This window comes from Aquarana catesbeiana, linkage group LG03 (assembly GCF_042186555.1).
Source record: "Aquarana catesbeiana isolate 2022-GZ linkage group LG03, ASM4218655v1, whole genome shotgun sequence".
Classification (NCBI taxonomy): Eukaryota; Metazoa; Chordata; class Amphibia; order Anura; family Ranidae; genus Aquarana; species Aquarana catesbeiana.
In genome coordinates this window covers 230322058-230337526 of record NC_133326.1, presented here as the reverse complement: position 1 = coordinate 230337526, position 15469 = coordinate 230322058, and the positions used below count along the sequence as shown (strand labels likewise).

Sequence of the window (15469 nt, the reverse complement as noted above, 5' to 3'; positions counted from 1 at the left end):
GTTAGCCAATGCATAAACCTGTAGATGGGCAACTGTATTTGAACAGGCCAGACCAAATAGGATGTACACCTATAATATGGCAATTAACTTACTAGTTTAAACCAGATTTCAGCTAGTATAAACAGTAGGCAACATAATGACCTTCACTAACCGAAAGAAATGTCTTTGAGTGCACTTATTGCAGGTTGGTGTATGGGTCCCTGTCGTTGAGGCCCGTCTGTAAAGTGGTGAGCTTTTTTTCTTTTTTTTTTTTTTTTTTTTTTTTTTTTCTCTTTCTTAAAAAAAAATAAATAAAAAGTAAAGCACTGTGTAAATTTAGGGCACTATACAAGTTCCTGTAGAAAAAAAGCTCACCACTTTACAGACGGGCCTCAACGACAGGGACCCATACACCAACCTGCAATAAGTGCACTCAAAGACATTTCTTTCGGTTAGTGAAGGTCATTATGTTGCCTACTGTTTATACTAGCTGAAATCTGGTTTAAACTAGTAAGTTAATTGCCATATTATAGGTGTACATCCTATATATATATATATATATATATATATATATATATATATATATATATATATATATATATATATATATATATATATATATATATATATATATTTTACACATCAGTCTCTGCCCTCAAGGGCAGAAGGAGCTTTACAATCTAAGGTCCCTAACCCACATTCATACATGCGCTAATTTAGCCAATTAACCTACCAGCATGTCTTTGGAGTGTAGGAGGAAACCCATGCAGGCACCGGAAAAACATGCAAACTCCAGGCAGATAGTGCCGTGGTTGGGATTCAGCACGGATCCACTTTGCCGGGAGGCCATCAATAGACGTCCTCCCCTTTGCGCACCCCGCACTGTGATCACGAGTCAATGAGACGTGGGTGATCACAGATTGGAGTAAGGGGTCGATCCCGGCCCCCTGCCACGTGATCAGCTGTCAGCCAATGACAGCTGATCACGTGATGTAAACATAAGCTTGATAATTGTTTTTCTTTTTCTTCTCGCGCTAAAAGCTGAAAATTGGTCTGGGCAGGAGGGGGGTTTAGGTGCCCAGTAAGCAAGTGGTTGACAAAAAAAACACATTATACTCCCCTGTCCTGTGCAGTGGATTTGCACAGAGCAGCCTGGATCTGCCTCTTCTTGGGTCCCTCTTTGGCTCTCCTGGCCCCTCCCTCCTGACGAGTGCCCCCACAGCAAGTAGCTTGCTATGGGGGCACCCAAGCCCAGCTGCAGCTCTGTGTATCCATTCAGACATGGAGCTGCGGCCTGGCCACACCCCCTTTCTCTCCTCATTGGCTGACAGCAGAAAACCAAACTGTTCTACTTTCTGTTTTAACAGAAATCCAATAAAATCAAAATTTCGTTATAAATTTAGGCCAAAATGTATTCTGCTACCGATACATGTCTTTGGTTAAAAAAATCCTGATAAGTGTATGATTGGTTTGCGTGAAAGTTATAGAATCTACAAGCTATGCTATGCATCCTAATGGCCTATCATTTCTTGAGGCCCTAAAATGCCAGGACAGTACAAATACCCCCCAAATGACCTCTTTTTGTAAAGAAGACAGTCTGAGGTATTTAAAGCCATAGTGAATTTTTTGAAGTTGCAATTTTTTTTTTCCACAATGCTTTGGAAAATTGAAAAATATATTTTATTTTTCTTCACAAAATGTTGTCATATTTACAAGTTATGTCTCACAGAGACATACTTGCAATTACACCCCAAAATACATTCTCCTACTCATCCTGAGTTTGGCAATACCCCATGTGTGAGACTTTTACACAGCCTGGCCACATACAGAGGCCCAACACCCAAGTAGCACCATCAGGCGTTCTAAAGGCATAAATTACACATTTAATTTCCTCAGTACCTATCAATTTTTGAAGTCCCTGGAGCACAAGGACAATGGAATTATCCACAAAAGGACCTCATTTTGGAAAGCTAACACCCAAAGGTATATTCTGAGGCATAATGAGTCTTTTGAACGGTTCATTTTTTTTTTTTTCCACATGTCTTCGGAAAACATGGAAAGAAAATAAAAACGTATTTTTATTTTTTCCTATAAAGTTGTCAATTTTATAAGATCTTTCTATCACCTAGCTTGTACATTGCAAAAAAAAAAAAAAACATTCTGCTACTCGTCACGAGTATGACGATACCCCATGTGTGAGACTTTCCACAGCCTGGCCACATACATAGGCCCAACATGCAAGTAGCACCTTCAGGCTTCTAACACATAGCATGTACACACCAAGAATTACACCCCAAAATAAATTCTGCTGAGCAAAGGGTAAAAGAAAAGTGTGTAGCTGTGGTTTTAGCAGACAGGAATACCATCCCAGAGCAGTCAAAGCATTGGTCCAGACAGCCAAAAGAAATGTTCAGGAATTGTCCAGGCAACAAACAGATATGGCAAATTATGAACATGGTTCATGGTTTAGCAGGCAGTTCAGGTGGCAGGCAAAGACATGGCAGGCAAATGCATGGCCGGTTCAGGTGGCAGCAGGCAGCACTAATAAGGCTTAGGGCCTTGGTCAGGTAAGACCTGAGGACAGGGGTAGAGGCTTCTTCCCACCCAAATCTCTTCAAAGACTCCCAATCTCCAGACCCTAATCCGAGAAAACAAAAACCCGGATAAAAATTTTCTCCACTCGGAAAATCTTTTCTGGAGCCCCTCACATATGTGAGACCCCTGTGCTGTGCAGTGGCATAGCAAATGATCAGTTCAGGAGGCAGGCAAAAAGCATGGTCATTTAACAGGCCAAGGTCAATTTGCGTGGAAGGCAGAAACGTGGTTGGCAGAGGCCTAGTCGATAAACCGTCTGGGTCATTCACAGAAATAGTGGAAATTGGAAAAATATCTTCGCTTTACTGATAGTGAAGTGTGAGTGCCGATGGCGCTCTCCAATTACAGAGGCCTGGCTGGGAGGGACATTGAGGACAGTAGTATCGGGTGTCACGGCGAATTCCTCTACTTGAACACACATTTTTTTTGGGGGGGGGGGGGGTTGCGACCTGTTTGGGTAAGAGGGAGGATTTCGGGAAAGTGCCTTTCATGATGTCTGGCTAATGTATCGGAGCAAATTTAGTTGAGGGACCATGGGGATAGAGAAGGGCTGTGATAGTCGTCTTGAAATTTTAGATGGGTTAGGGAACTTTTGGGTGCACTTAAAAAAAATAAGCAAATTGAACAGGGCTAGTTGTATCAAATGGTGACTTTCTTGTACCAAAACTGTGATCTCCTGGTGGCCAAGTAGGGCTGCATCAGCTGGTTGTTCATATCTCCCCCCCCCCCCCCATAAAAAGGTTATATTCATGTACACGTTTTGGCTTCTGAACGGGCCCTCTTCTTCTCTGCAGTTCCACCAAGGTGTCATCGTGCATTGTGGAAAGGATGTAGACCTCTCCCTTTTTCCCCCCTGTTTCAATTTTTTGGGACCAATCTCTGTGGAAAGCACTTGTGATCAATCTGTACTTCCCAAAGTCTTCTCTCGGTACAGATGGCAGAAAAGTGGGAGACTTGTGTAGAAACGGTTTTCATCTAGGTGGTAACCCTTCCCAAGCAATGGTTCGATCAGCTGCCAGACAATTTTGGCACTTGTTTCCAGGTAGGGCATCCAGGGGGGTTTAGCTGACTGTTCTTTCCCTCCATAAATTTTAAAATCCATATGTGTAACCCGTGGCACTGTCAGATGCCTTGTAAAATTTTACTCCACGTCTGGCTCGTTTACTGGGGAGGTATTGCTTGATGCCAAGTCTTCGTGTGAAGTGTACTAGGGATTCATCTGCACAAATATTTATATCAGGGGTAAACATCTGCTTGAAGCTGGAGCAAAAAAAAATTGATTAGGGGCCGAGTTTTGAATAATTTTATCATAATCGGGCATTGTTGAAATGTAAAACCTCATCTCGTAACGGGTTCTGGGCATCAAAGACGAGTAGACTGACATGTGGTGGATAGGTTGGGCAGACATGGAGTTCATAATTTTCTTTTTGTCAGCCCCATTTTGAGGGTTAGGCCAAGAGTTTTAAATTCTTCCACAGTGAGGGGTGGGCATAGGAGGAATCTGGATTGTTTGCTATATGTTGGTTGGCATACAGATTAAACTGCTCCATGATGCAATTTAGGAGATCATCAGTAAAAATATAAATTGAAATAATAAATTGGGGTTACATTTTCCGATTGTATTTAAGGGCCTGGCTGGGCTGTGAAAGGGGGCATTACAGGTTCTACTGAAGTATTGGGCAGCTATGTTGGATACAGTAGAAGGTCTGGGAGGCTAGTATGGGCCCTGCCTCGTTGTGGATGGGACGCCCCGTTGCTAGCATCTGGCCTACTCTCTAGGAATGTTGCCCTGCTTGTGCTTGCTACTGCACAAGGACTTGCAGAACTGCCAGTGGATGCCTGCCTATCCTGTAGTGCTGCACTGCTGGCTGATGCCTGCCTATCCTGGAGTGCTGTGCTGCTGGTGGATGCCTCAGGACCTATTGCGCTACTGCTGGTGGATGCCTGTGCCTGCTCATTTCTCCTGAGCCTCTTTGTTAGGATTCTTCCATTTCAGAGTCACTGTTTTCTACTGGCTCAGTCGCTATCCAAGTCTGAGTGAGTGAAATCCCTGCTACTCTCGTCCGACATACTCTGGAATATCTGGAAAGCCTCCTGGCTGCTGTATAATCGTTTAGCCACGTGGACAGATCATCAGACAGATGTGTTACAGATGTTGACCACTTGGATGTGGCAGATGATCACGGACAGTTGTGGCAGATTATTATGGACAGTTGTACGCCAGATGTGGCAAGATTATTACGGGCAGATGTGGCAGGTGATAACAGATGGAGATGTGGCAGGTGATGACGGGCAGATGTGCCAGATTATACAGACAGATGTTCACTGGAACAGGTGTTTTCACTGTGTTTGGGGACACTAGCTGGGTGATCAGTGGGTAAAAAGCAGACAAACCTCTAAATACTCATTGATCCCCGGCTGCAGCACAGATCTCTCTTCCTCTCCTCACTGACAGGCTCTGTGTGAGGAGAAGAAAAGATGAGAGCCGTTACAACAGCTCTCTATTTACATTACGGCTGTGATTGGACACAGCTGTCGTGTGATCAGGAGGGCCAATCACAGAGCCCTCCTGCCGTGCAGTGCTGCCCTGTCTCTGGGGGCACAGGCACATCAGGATCGTGCCGCTGTGCGATCCAGTTTCTGACTCCGCCCCCCCCCCCTTAGGCTGTTTACATCACGATGGCTGTGATTACACACATCATGCGATAAGGAGGGCAAATCGAAGTGCCCTCCTGATGACACGCGTGCATCGGGATCGCGTGGGCACGTGATCCCACTCCTTCTGAGGGATGTTTAGGAACGTCCACTCAGGAGGAAGTGCCCACCTGGCATTTGGCTGCAGTGGCCGGGTGGGAGGTGGTTAAAGGTTACATTTAAATGGTTCTAAAGTTGTGTGGGGGTAGTATTTATTTATTTATTTTTTTATTTTTTTTTTTTTTCTTGTGTAAAGGGCAGGCAGACCGCTTTATAAAATAAAGCTGTTTATATTTACCTGATCTGTGCAATGATTGCACAGAGCAGTTCCCCGCTAGTACTTTCTTCTGTGGGGGCACTCATGCAAGCGAGTTCCTGAGCCAGGCTGTGTGCATCCCCATAGACGCACACATTGCAGGTCAGGCACCCCCCCCCCCCCCCCCACTCCCTCCTCGCAGGATGATTTTCTGCAGATTTTTGTCTTCAGATTTACCAAAACCATATATAATATGAGGTAAAACCTTTAAGAGTTTCAATTTGTATGCAATCAGGCAGGCCCTTGCACTACATGGTTTTGGTAAAGACTGACGACTGACTTTTGTCTGGAGACAAAATTCTGCAGAAAATCTAATATTGTGTATTGGGTCCTACACTACCCTCTTCTCAGACTGACCATGCTGCTGTACAAATGTGTTTGCTTTACTACTTCATCCAAAATGTAGACATCCTAAAACAGGAAGTGTGCTAGTGAGTTTGGCTTCAAACCCCCCAGACTAACCATGCTGCTGTCCAAGGGTGTTACTGTGCTTGTTCATAATACAGGAGGTATGTTTCTGACTGGATCACCAGAGAGCTGGGGAAAAAAATTAATGCAGCCACCACTTCTAATTGGTCATCTGCAATATACAACATTGCTTGTTGGTTTTTGATTGAAGACCACTTTACAGTGGTTGTAAAGCCTAAACCTTTTTTACCTTAATGCATTCCTTGCAGCCACACTTTACTTACCTGAGACGTCATTCGATCCAGCGCGTCTGCAGCTCTTCTCACCCCTCACTTTCCGGGTCTCACTGGGGCACTGGGAGCCATTGGTTCCAGTGCTTTCAATCAAAGCCAGTGATGAGGCAAAGGGGGGCAGGGCCGAGTCTGTCAATGGACGCAGTAGCGTTGCTCGGGTGCGAGCATGCACAAGTACCCCTATGGGAAGTGGCTTCCCATGGGGGCACTGAACAGAGGGGAGGGGCCAGGAGCATCGACTGGGGACCCGAAAAGAGGTTTGCGGCCACTCTGTGCAATTCTTTTGCACAGAGCAGGTAAGTATAGACTTGTGTGTGTGTTTTGGGGGTTTTTTTGTTGTTTTTTTTTTTTTTTTTTGCTTGTTTTGTTCTTCTTTTCAATTTACTTTAATTGGTGACCCATTCCAAACACATCCATTGTCCTGTGAGGATCCCAGCCCATATTTTAGGAAACGCTGACATGCCATTATTTTTGTGGCTCTGTTATACAATCTTCTCTTTAAGAGACACACATAGCCTTGACAATGGAGATGCTCTGAAGTCCCAATAGTGTTTATGCATTGGCCAATATATGAAAAGGCCTTGTGCAGTCGCTTTCCTGTCTATGGAAGCGCTGACATTGGAATAGGTCTAGCAATGAAAAGAGAAGGGCTAACATGAGGCTGTCAGCTCTCTTATTATAGCAGAAATACAGGTTTCTTGGCAGTGTACAGCTTTCATGTGTAGCCTACCGAGCTCTTAGATCTTCAAATACATTTACATAAGTCTGGGCTTTTTATGGGTATACACCACAGAGAGGAATGGGGCAACTCCCACATTAGTTTGCTTAAATCATCAAGTTATATAACTCAGCAGTAGCTACCGTATACAGGTGCGAGCATCCCTGCTCTTCCTCAGTCTGTCTGGCTTTGTGTATATAATTTTTTTTTTTTTTTTTAAGGATATATCAAATGTCCCGCTGTCAGTATTTTCATTCAAATCGTATGACTTAAATGGAGGCACCCTAATGCAGAATTTAAATATGCCTACAAAGAATGCAAACACAATCTTTTATAGGAAGGTCCTCTCTGAATAATAAGGCTTTTGTTTTGTTGAATTTTGTACTGTTGTAAGCTAACCTGCTCCTCCCCATGATACAAAAATCACTTAAGACCGCAGAGGACATCTTGTGGATTTGCACAAAACACAACCTATATTGAGCAACCTCTCAATATGAAGCTGGCAGAGAAGGTGCACATTGGAAGGACTAATTCATTGAATTTCTAGGATTTTATCGTTATACCTCCAGACAGATTTTGTAACTGTTAAGTTGTTTGAATGAATTGGACTCCAGACACCACTCATGTTATCCTTTAAAGGTTTAAGTATAGTGGAAACTGCCATATTGAAGAAATTACTAGTTTGCAAATGAGGGAAAATCTACTTTGAAACATTTGACATGTAGACTCCATTTCACTGCCTTAATAGTCTTAGAATTTACTTTCAAAAAGTATTTTAATGCCACCAATAAATCAGTGACAATGTAATCTTTTCCTGCATCTTGTGCTGTATATCAAAAACCAAAGATGATGTAAAGAATGGGACAAAGAATGCTTTACAGGACCTTTTTTTTTTTTTTTTTTTTTTTTTTTTTTTTTTTTTTTTTTTTTTTTTTTTTAATGGCTTTGCCTGTGTTTACTCGATCTCTATATAAAACCATTTTATCTACAGCATGCTGCATGAATCTGCCTTTACAGCTCTTGTTCTTGTCTCTTGTCTTCTTTTAATAATCATTGTATTAAGCTCAGGAACCTGGCAAATGTAAAGCAAGGGTTATGTATATTTATCACTTTATTTTTCATTTGACAGATGACTTTAGGTCATGAAGAAGGAGCTGGAGCACCTTGCTTAAAATGTAAGGATAAATGTGAGGGTTTTGAGCTTCACTTTTGGAGGTAAGTGTTTGTTCTCCTATACGTTTTAACTGAATAATCAGGCATTTTATCCATCTTTTGACATAGACAGACATGCTACATAAATCTAGCGGCTAGACGGCTGCACTCTGTGTTAGTCCATCCAAAATATTCATTGTATATAGCAGGGGTAGGCAACCTTTTGAGCACAGTGTGCCAAAAAATGTTTTCAAAGAAATTGAGCGTGCCGATTTTATAACAACAAAATGTAAACTTCACACTCAATCACAAAAAGGATTTTTTATAAAGTAAATTCTCACTACTAAAGTAGTTTACAGCAATTAACATCCTGCACTCTCTCACCTCAGATGAGCCCCAATTAATGCATCTTCACACCTCAGATCACTGTCAGCCCCCCCCCGCAAATCTGTTTCACCACTGTACCCCCCCCCCCCCCTGCTCATCTGCTCCACCACTGTAACCCCCTGTACCTCTGCCCTACCACTGTACCACCTTGCTCATCTGCGCCACCACTGTAACCCCCTGTACATCTGCCCTACCACTGTACCACCTTGCTCATCTGTGCCACCACTGTAACCCCCTGTACATCTGCCCTACCACTGCACCACCTTGCTCATCTGTGCCACCACTGTAACCCCCTGTACATCTGCCCTACCACTGTACCACCTTGCTCATCTGTGCCACCACTGTAACCCCCTGTACATCTGCCCTACCACTGTACCACCTTGCTCATCTGTGCCACCACTGTAACCCCCTGTACATCTGCCCTACCACTGTACCACCTTGCTCATCTGCGCCACCACTGTAACCCCCCTGTACATCTGCCCCACCACTGTACCTGTAACCCCCTGCACATCTGCAATACCCGCCATATCCCCCCATGCTCTTCTGTCTCACTACTGAATCACCTTCTCATCTGTCATAACACTGAACTTATCTGGTCATCTGCCCCACCACTGTAACCCCCTGCTCATGTGTTCCACCGATGTACCTCCTTTCTCATCTGTCCCACCACTGTAACCTCCCTGCACAGCTGCTCCATCAATGTACGTCCCTGCACGGCTGCCCCATCAATGTACCTGCCTGCACATCCGCTCCACCGCCGTATCCCCATGCTCTTCTGTCTCGCTACTGAATCACCTTCTCATCTGTCCCTAACACTGAACCCATCTGCTGCACCACTTCTCATCTGCCCCACCTCTGTACTCTCCTGCCCCACCACTGTAACCCCCTGCTCATCTGCCCCACCAATACACCTCCTTTCACATATGCACCACTGCTCTATCCCCCTGCTTTTCTACCCCAACACTGAACCCCCCTTCTCATCTGGCCCAACACTGAACCCCCCCCCCCTTCTCATCTGGCCCAACACTGAACCCCCCCCCCTTCTCATCTGGCCCAACACTGAACCCCCCCCCTTCTCATCTGGCCCAACACTGAACCCCCCCCTTCTCATCTGGCCCAACACTGAACCCCCCCCCCCCCCGCTCATCTGGCCCAACACGGAACACCCCCCCCCCCCCCTGCTCATCTGGCCCAACACTGAACCCCCCCTGCTCATCTGGCCCAACACTGAACCCCCCCCCCTGCTCATCTGGCCCAACACTGAACCCCCCCCCCCCTTCTCATCTGGCCCAACACTGAACCCCCCCCTTCTCATCTGGCCCAACACGGAACCCCCCCCCCTGCTCATCTGGCCCAACACGGAACCCCCCCCCCCCCCCCCCCCGCTCATCTGGCCCAACACTCTACCAACCCCCCCCCGCTCTTCTTCTGTCTCACTGCTGTACCTCCCTGCACATCTGTCCTGCTCATTTTCCCCACCGCTGTACCCTCCTGCTCATTTTCCCCACCGCTGTAGCCTCTTCTCATCTATGATTTGCGTGATATGCAGAGTGGTAAAGAAAGCGGAGATGAGACACATCTACCTGTCCTGGCACACTCATCCTGCTGATCTGCCTCTTGCATCCAGCCCACGTGCTTGTATGGGATGTATGTGATGTCGCATACGAACATCTGAAATTGATCCACAATGATGAGCTCAGGTCAGGGGCATTTTCTGAAAGCAGTGGGCCTATGTGCAATATCATAAGTTGGGCCCCCACAGCTGAGAAAAAGTGGTTAGGTGTGATTCTTAATTGCACTGAAATCCCTTCTTTCTGAGATTGGTAGTGGCAACCAAGCGAGGTCATCTTCCTCCAGATGGTGGGTGGGGCTAGCAAGACTGATTGGCTTTAGCAGTGGACAAGACAGTCCTTTTCCTCCTGGAAACAGGGACCCGCTCCACCCCCCCCCCCCACCCCCCAAGCAGAACTGTACCCAGTCTCTTCTCCATCACAAAAGCTGACGATCGCAGCTACAGCAAAGCTAGAGAACCAAACCATGTTTCCCATCTTTTACAATGTGTGGGGGCACAGTGCCTCCCCCTCAGTGCAGGTGCAGCGTGGGGAATTCTGAAATCGGAATGCATTAGTGTCTCACTGACACTTCCCTGCACTGCTCTGCTGATGGGGAGGGAGTCGAGTGTTGGCAAAAGAGGCTTCACGTCCTGCTTGCACACAAGTGCCGGGGGTTGCCTACCCCTGGTATATAGAAATGATCCTTGACCCAAACTGAAACTTTAATAATTGTATCAAGTTATAATGTAGCATAAATGCAGAATAAATTTTCAGATACTTTTTAAATAACAGACAAGTGTGAAAAAAAAAAAAGTGTCTGTCTGTGGTCACATTTGGGAGTTTTCCCTTCCTCACACCTCCCATCCCATTGACCGTGTTCTTGAGGTGAAAAGTTAAGGGACTTCTCCCCAGCATTAAACTGAAAAGCAATAAAAACCTACAGTGCATCTGAAAAATATTCACAGCGCTTCACTTTTTCCACATTTTGGTATGTTACAGCCTTTTTCCAAAATGGATTACATTTGTTATTTTCCTCAAAATTCTACAAAACCGTATCCCATAATGTGAAAGAAGTTTGTTTGAAATCTTTGCAAATTTAATAAAAATAAATCACATGTACATAAGTATTAACAGCCTTTACCTTTACCAACACTCAAAATTGAGCTCCGGTGCATCCTGTTTCCACTGATCACATTTGAGATGTTGATTGGAGTCCACCTGTGGTAAATTCCGTTGATTGGACATGATTTGGAAAGGCACACATCTGTCTATATAAGGTCCCACAGTTAACAGTGCATGTCAGAGCACAAACCAAGCATGAAGTCCAAGGAATTGTCAGTAGACCTCAGACAGGATTGTATCAAGGCACAGATCTGGGGAAGGGTACAGAAACGTTTCTGCTGCATTGAAGGTTCCAATGTGGCCTCCATCATCCGTAAATGGAAGAAGTTTGGAACCACCAGGACTCTTCCTAGAGCACACCGCCTGGCAAAACTGAGCGAGAAGGGCCTTAGTCAGGGAAGTGACAAAGAACCCGATTTTCACTCTGACAGAGCTCCAGCGTTTCTCTGTGGCGAGAGAAGACCCTTCCAGAAGAACAACCCTTTCTGCAGCACTCCACCAATCAGGCCTGTATGGTAGAGTGGTCATACGGAAGCAACTCCTCAGTAAAAGGCACATGACAGCCAGCCTGGAGTTTGCCAAAAGGCACCCGAAGGACTCTTGCACCATGAGAAACTGGTCTGGTCTGATGAAACAAAGATTGAACTCTTTGGCCTGAATGGCAAGCATGTCTGGAGGAAACCAGGCACTGCTCATCTCCTGGCCAATACCATCCCTTCAGTGAAGCATGGTGGCAGCATCATGCTGTAGGGATGTTATTCAGTGGCATGACCTGGGAGACTAGTCAGGATCGAGGGGAAAGATGAGTGCAGCAATGTACGGAGACATAGACAGAGGTTAGTGGCGCTGTTGCTGGTTTGAGATAGATACAATATAACTGTCCACTTGGAAAAATAATCATATGGTGTAATAACAGGGTGAGGAGGGGATAAAATGTATAGATCAAATGGACCAGGAACCTTGTATATTCTTGTAAATAGTCCATACTCCAGGGCAAGCCTTCAAGGGGAAGCAGAAAGCAGACTCCAAAAACATGCAAAAAAAGCACAGAAAAGGCATCACCAGATTAAGATCAGTTGCATTTAATAAATATACAGGTGCTTTCTTCCACATGTAATAAAGACGAGTCACAGCACAAATAGTCCTCTTTGTAGTGGCGTCTACCCAGCGTTGTTATCCTGTGGGGGAAGATTCGTCCATAAGAGAGAGAGTGGGGGGTCCCGTCCAGCAGGATTTCCTTACTAAGTCTCTAGGAGGAGCTGAAACCGAGGCTTGGCTCTAATCAGCTTGGAAACAGACATTTGGCGCGGTGACGTCACTAGCAGTGCGACGTTTTTGAGCATACGCTCTGTGTATCACAGGGCGCGCCTCCTTCCTCAAGCTTAGGGGACATAGGCTCAGCTGAGCCTTATATGTGCATCAGTTTGCTGCCATCTAGTGGAGGTAGTGTAAAACAAACACCTAACTCCCACAATATGGCTGCAAACTCTAATATTTTATAGCAAATGCAGAGCGGCTAAAACATCTAATGTGATGCAATTACTAAAACTAGTGGGATCAATTGAATTAGAAGGGGAGAGAAAAACAAAAAGGGGGAGGGGGGGGGAGAGAATGGGGAAAATTAGGGCTGAAATATATGTAGGACTTTTTTAATGGGGATAAATACAACTATATATTAGCAAAGCCTTAGCATATGCATAATATACATATTACTAAAAACGGCATATATACACAACATAAAAATAGTTGTTAAAAGAAAACTGAATAGGAATAACACCATTGCATGGTTATTTTGTAGAGACATATTTCTTTATATATAACACTAAAAATAAAAATATATAAGAAAGTGTGTGTGTGTGTGTGTGTGTGTGTGTGTATGACAGAGCATCAAGGGAATATATCCAAAAAATTTCACGTTCAAAGCCTATAAAACCTCTCTGCCTCTGCCTACAGATTTTTGGGCATTTGTTCTAGAACCCATACTTTGAGGCCATTGGTGGAACCTTTTTGACTCTTGGAAAAATTGCGAGGGACACTGTTTGTCCTTTCCTTCCTCAATCTTTCTGCGTGATCTTAATGATTACACTAATAGCGTTCACAGTGATCAAATCCTTGGCACCTTGCCCCCCCCCCCCTCCCCCCCGATCTCTAACCCTCTTATGACCTCCTGTCCAAATCTTAAGAAACCTCCCACATTCCATCTCTTCTCTCATTGTCCAAACCTATTGTATTCCATCCTCCATCTCATACAAAAAAATCCCACCCCCCAAAAAAATCCAAAAAAAATCCCTTAAACCACAATATTATAATAAAAAAAAGCTAGTCATAATGATAAATCTTCTAAGGACACCAATATAGGCCATAGCAAATTGTGTAGGGATTTACACAAATTCTACAATAGGCATCCAATGGCCCCTGTGCCTTGTACTTCTTCTCATTGAAGTCCCTAAACCCTGTACATATTACTCCCATTGGTGTGCCAAATGCTGGCTCGGGGATATCTGTAAACCCTGATACAGCATTAGTGCTCCAACCTGTATCACCGATGGAATCCAGTGATGTAGCTAGTGTTCCCTCCCGCATCATGGAGGTAACAACAACCTCTAGGTCTGCTTGTAAATCCAATATAGACAATAGTTTCCCTCACTTCATCTCGCCCAACTGCCAACAATTTTCTCAGTTTTGGTTCTCAACCATCAGTAGATGTGGGTTGTAGTTCTTTGGTCAGTGATTCATCATTTTTAGTAATGAACCCCTCTCCAGCAGTTCTGCAAAAAAGAAAATACGACAGAGAGGCTGCAGAGGGGGAAGAAATAAACAAAGGTAAGCCAACACAAATCTCGGAAACTATAAAGATTTTCAACCTCTCCAAACACATTCTTTCTCTCACAGAAACAACATTGTTAAGCAGAGGTTTAAACTTTGCACTAACCTATAAGCCAGATCCTTATGTGTTTAAAGATCTGAACAAATACATAAGACATCTTACATTGAAAAGGTTTTTTGAAATTCAAAAGACAAAACATACTAAGACTGTCAGTTCTCCTGATCCTGATGCATTGTCCATGTTGCAGACAGAGCCCATTGAGCTCAGTTTCGAGACGGATATTATGTATCAGCTTGGGGAACTTAACTTAGACAGTACTCTTTCAAACTTGGATCTGTATACACAACACCTATTATTAACCTCACCACCAGTACAACATTCTTCTCTCGGACTAAAATCTGTATTTTATCCACACCAATCGAAATGTCCACACATGACCACATTCTATAATATGATGTATGCAGATATAAAAAGATTATGTTCTCATCCATCCCCCTGTCCTTCAGATTTAGGTCATCTTTCACCTTTAGAAAATAAAGCTATAAAATCTCTTGCTAGTAATGAAAATATAATTATCAAAACTGCGGACAAGGGAGGAGGTATTGTCGTCATGGATCGAGATGATTATATCAAGGAGGCTTATTGCCTCCTTGCTGACACAACAACATATAGGAGATTGACCAAAGATCCCCTCCCTGAATATAAATGTGAAGTCAATCTTTTAATAGAAAGGGCAACACAATCCAATATTTTGAAAAATCCAAAGTTTCATTTTTAATTAAGGATTTTTATCGTACCCCATATTTTTATCACATCCCCCAAAGTCCACAAAAGTTTAGTCAATATTTCCCCCCCCCCCTCGGCAGACCCATTATAGCGGCCATGGATAGTATTACCTCAGGGCTCTCCAAATAGATAGTAATCTATCTCCAGCCTTTGGCCCAAGGTTTACAATCTTACATCAGAGATGGCACCCATTTGCTTGAGTTACTTAAACCTTATTCCTGGAACAGTGACTACGTTTGGATGTCATTAGATGTAAGCTCTTTATATACATCCATCCCACATGCTTTTGAACTTGCGGCCCTCCATTATTTCCTGTTCCAGGACAATTACATGAATAATGGACAAGCCGCATTTATACTGGATTGTACAGAGTTTTGTCTAGAGCACAACTATTTTGTCTTTGAGGATCAATACTATGTGCAAGTCCAAGGCACTAGGATGGGCACTAACTTTGCTCCATCGTATGCCAACCTAGCCATGGGCTTCTGGGCACACAAATACATATGGAACACAATCCCTATTCCAAACATCTTATATACTATGTCCAGTATATAGATGATATCGTTATTATTTGGAACGGTTCCCCCCAGGATACTGCTGATTTTGTCAACTAGTGCAACGATAATCCACATGGCGTAA

The 15469-nt window shown here is 44.1% G+C and overlaps 1 protein-coding gene across 1 annotated transcript in view; it reads left to right on the top strand.

Moving 5' to 3' along the window:
• The window catches only part of TES (testin LIM domain protein), a gene marked incomplete in the record, with an annotated part of 95542 nt that overhangs the window by 42113 nt on the left and 37960 nt on the right, over nucleotides 1–15469 (top strand). Inside the window, 1 exon segment of the mRNA XM_073619847.1 lies at nucleotides 8133–8218. Coding sequence (XP_073475948.1) covers nucleotides 8133–8218 — 86 coding nt within the window.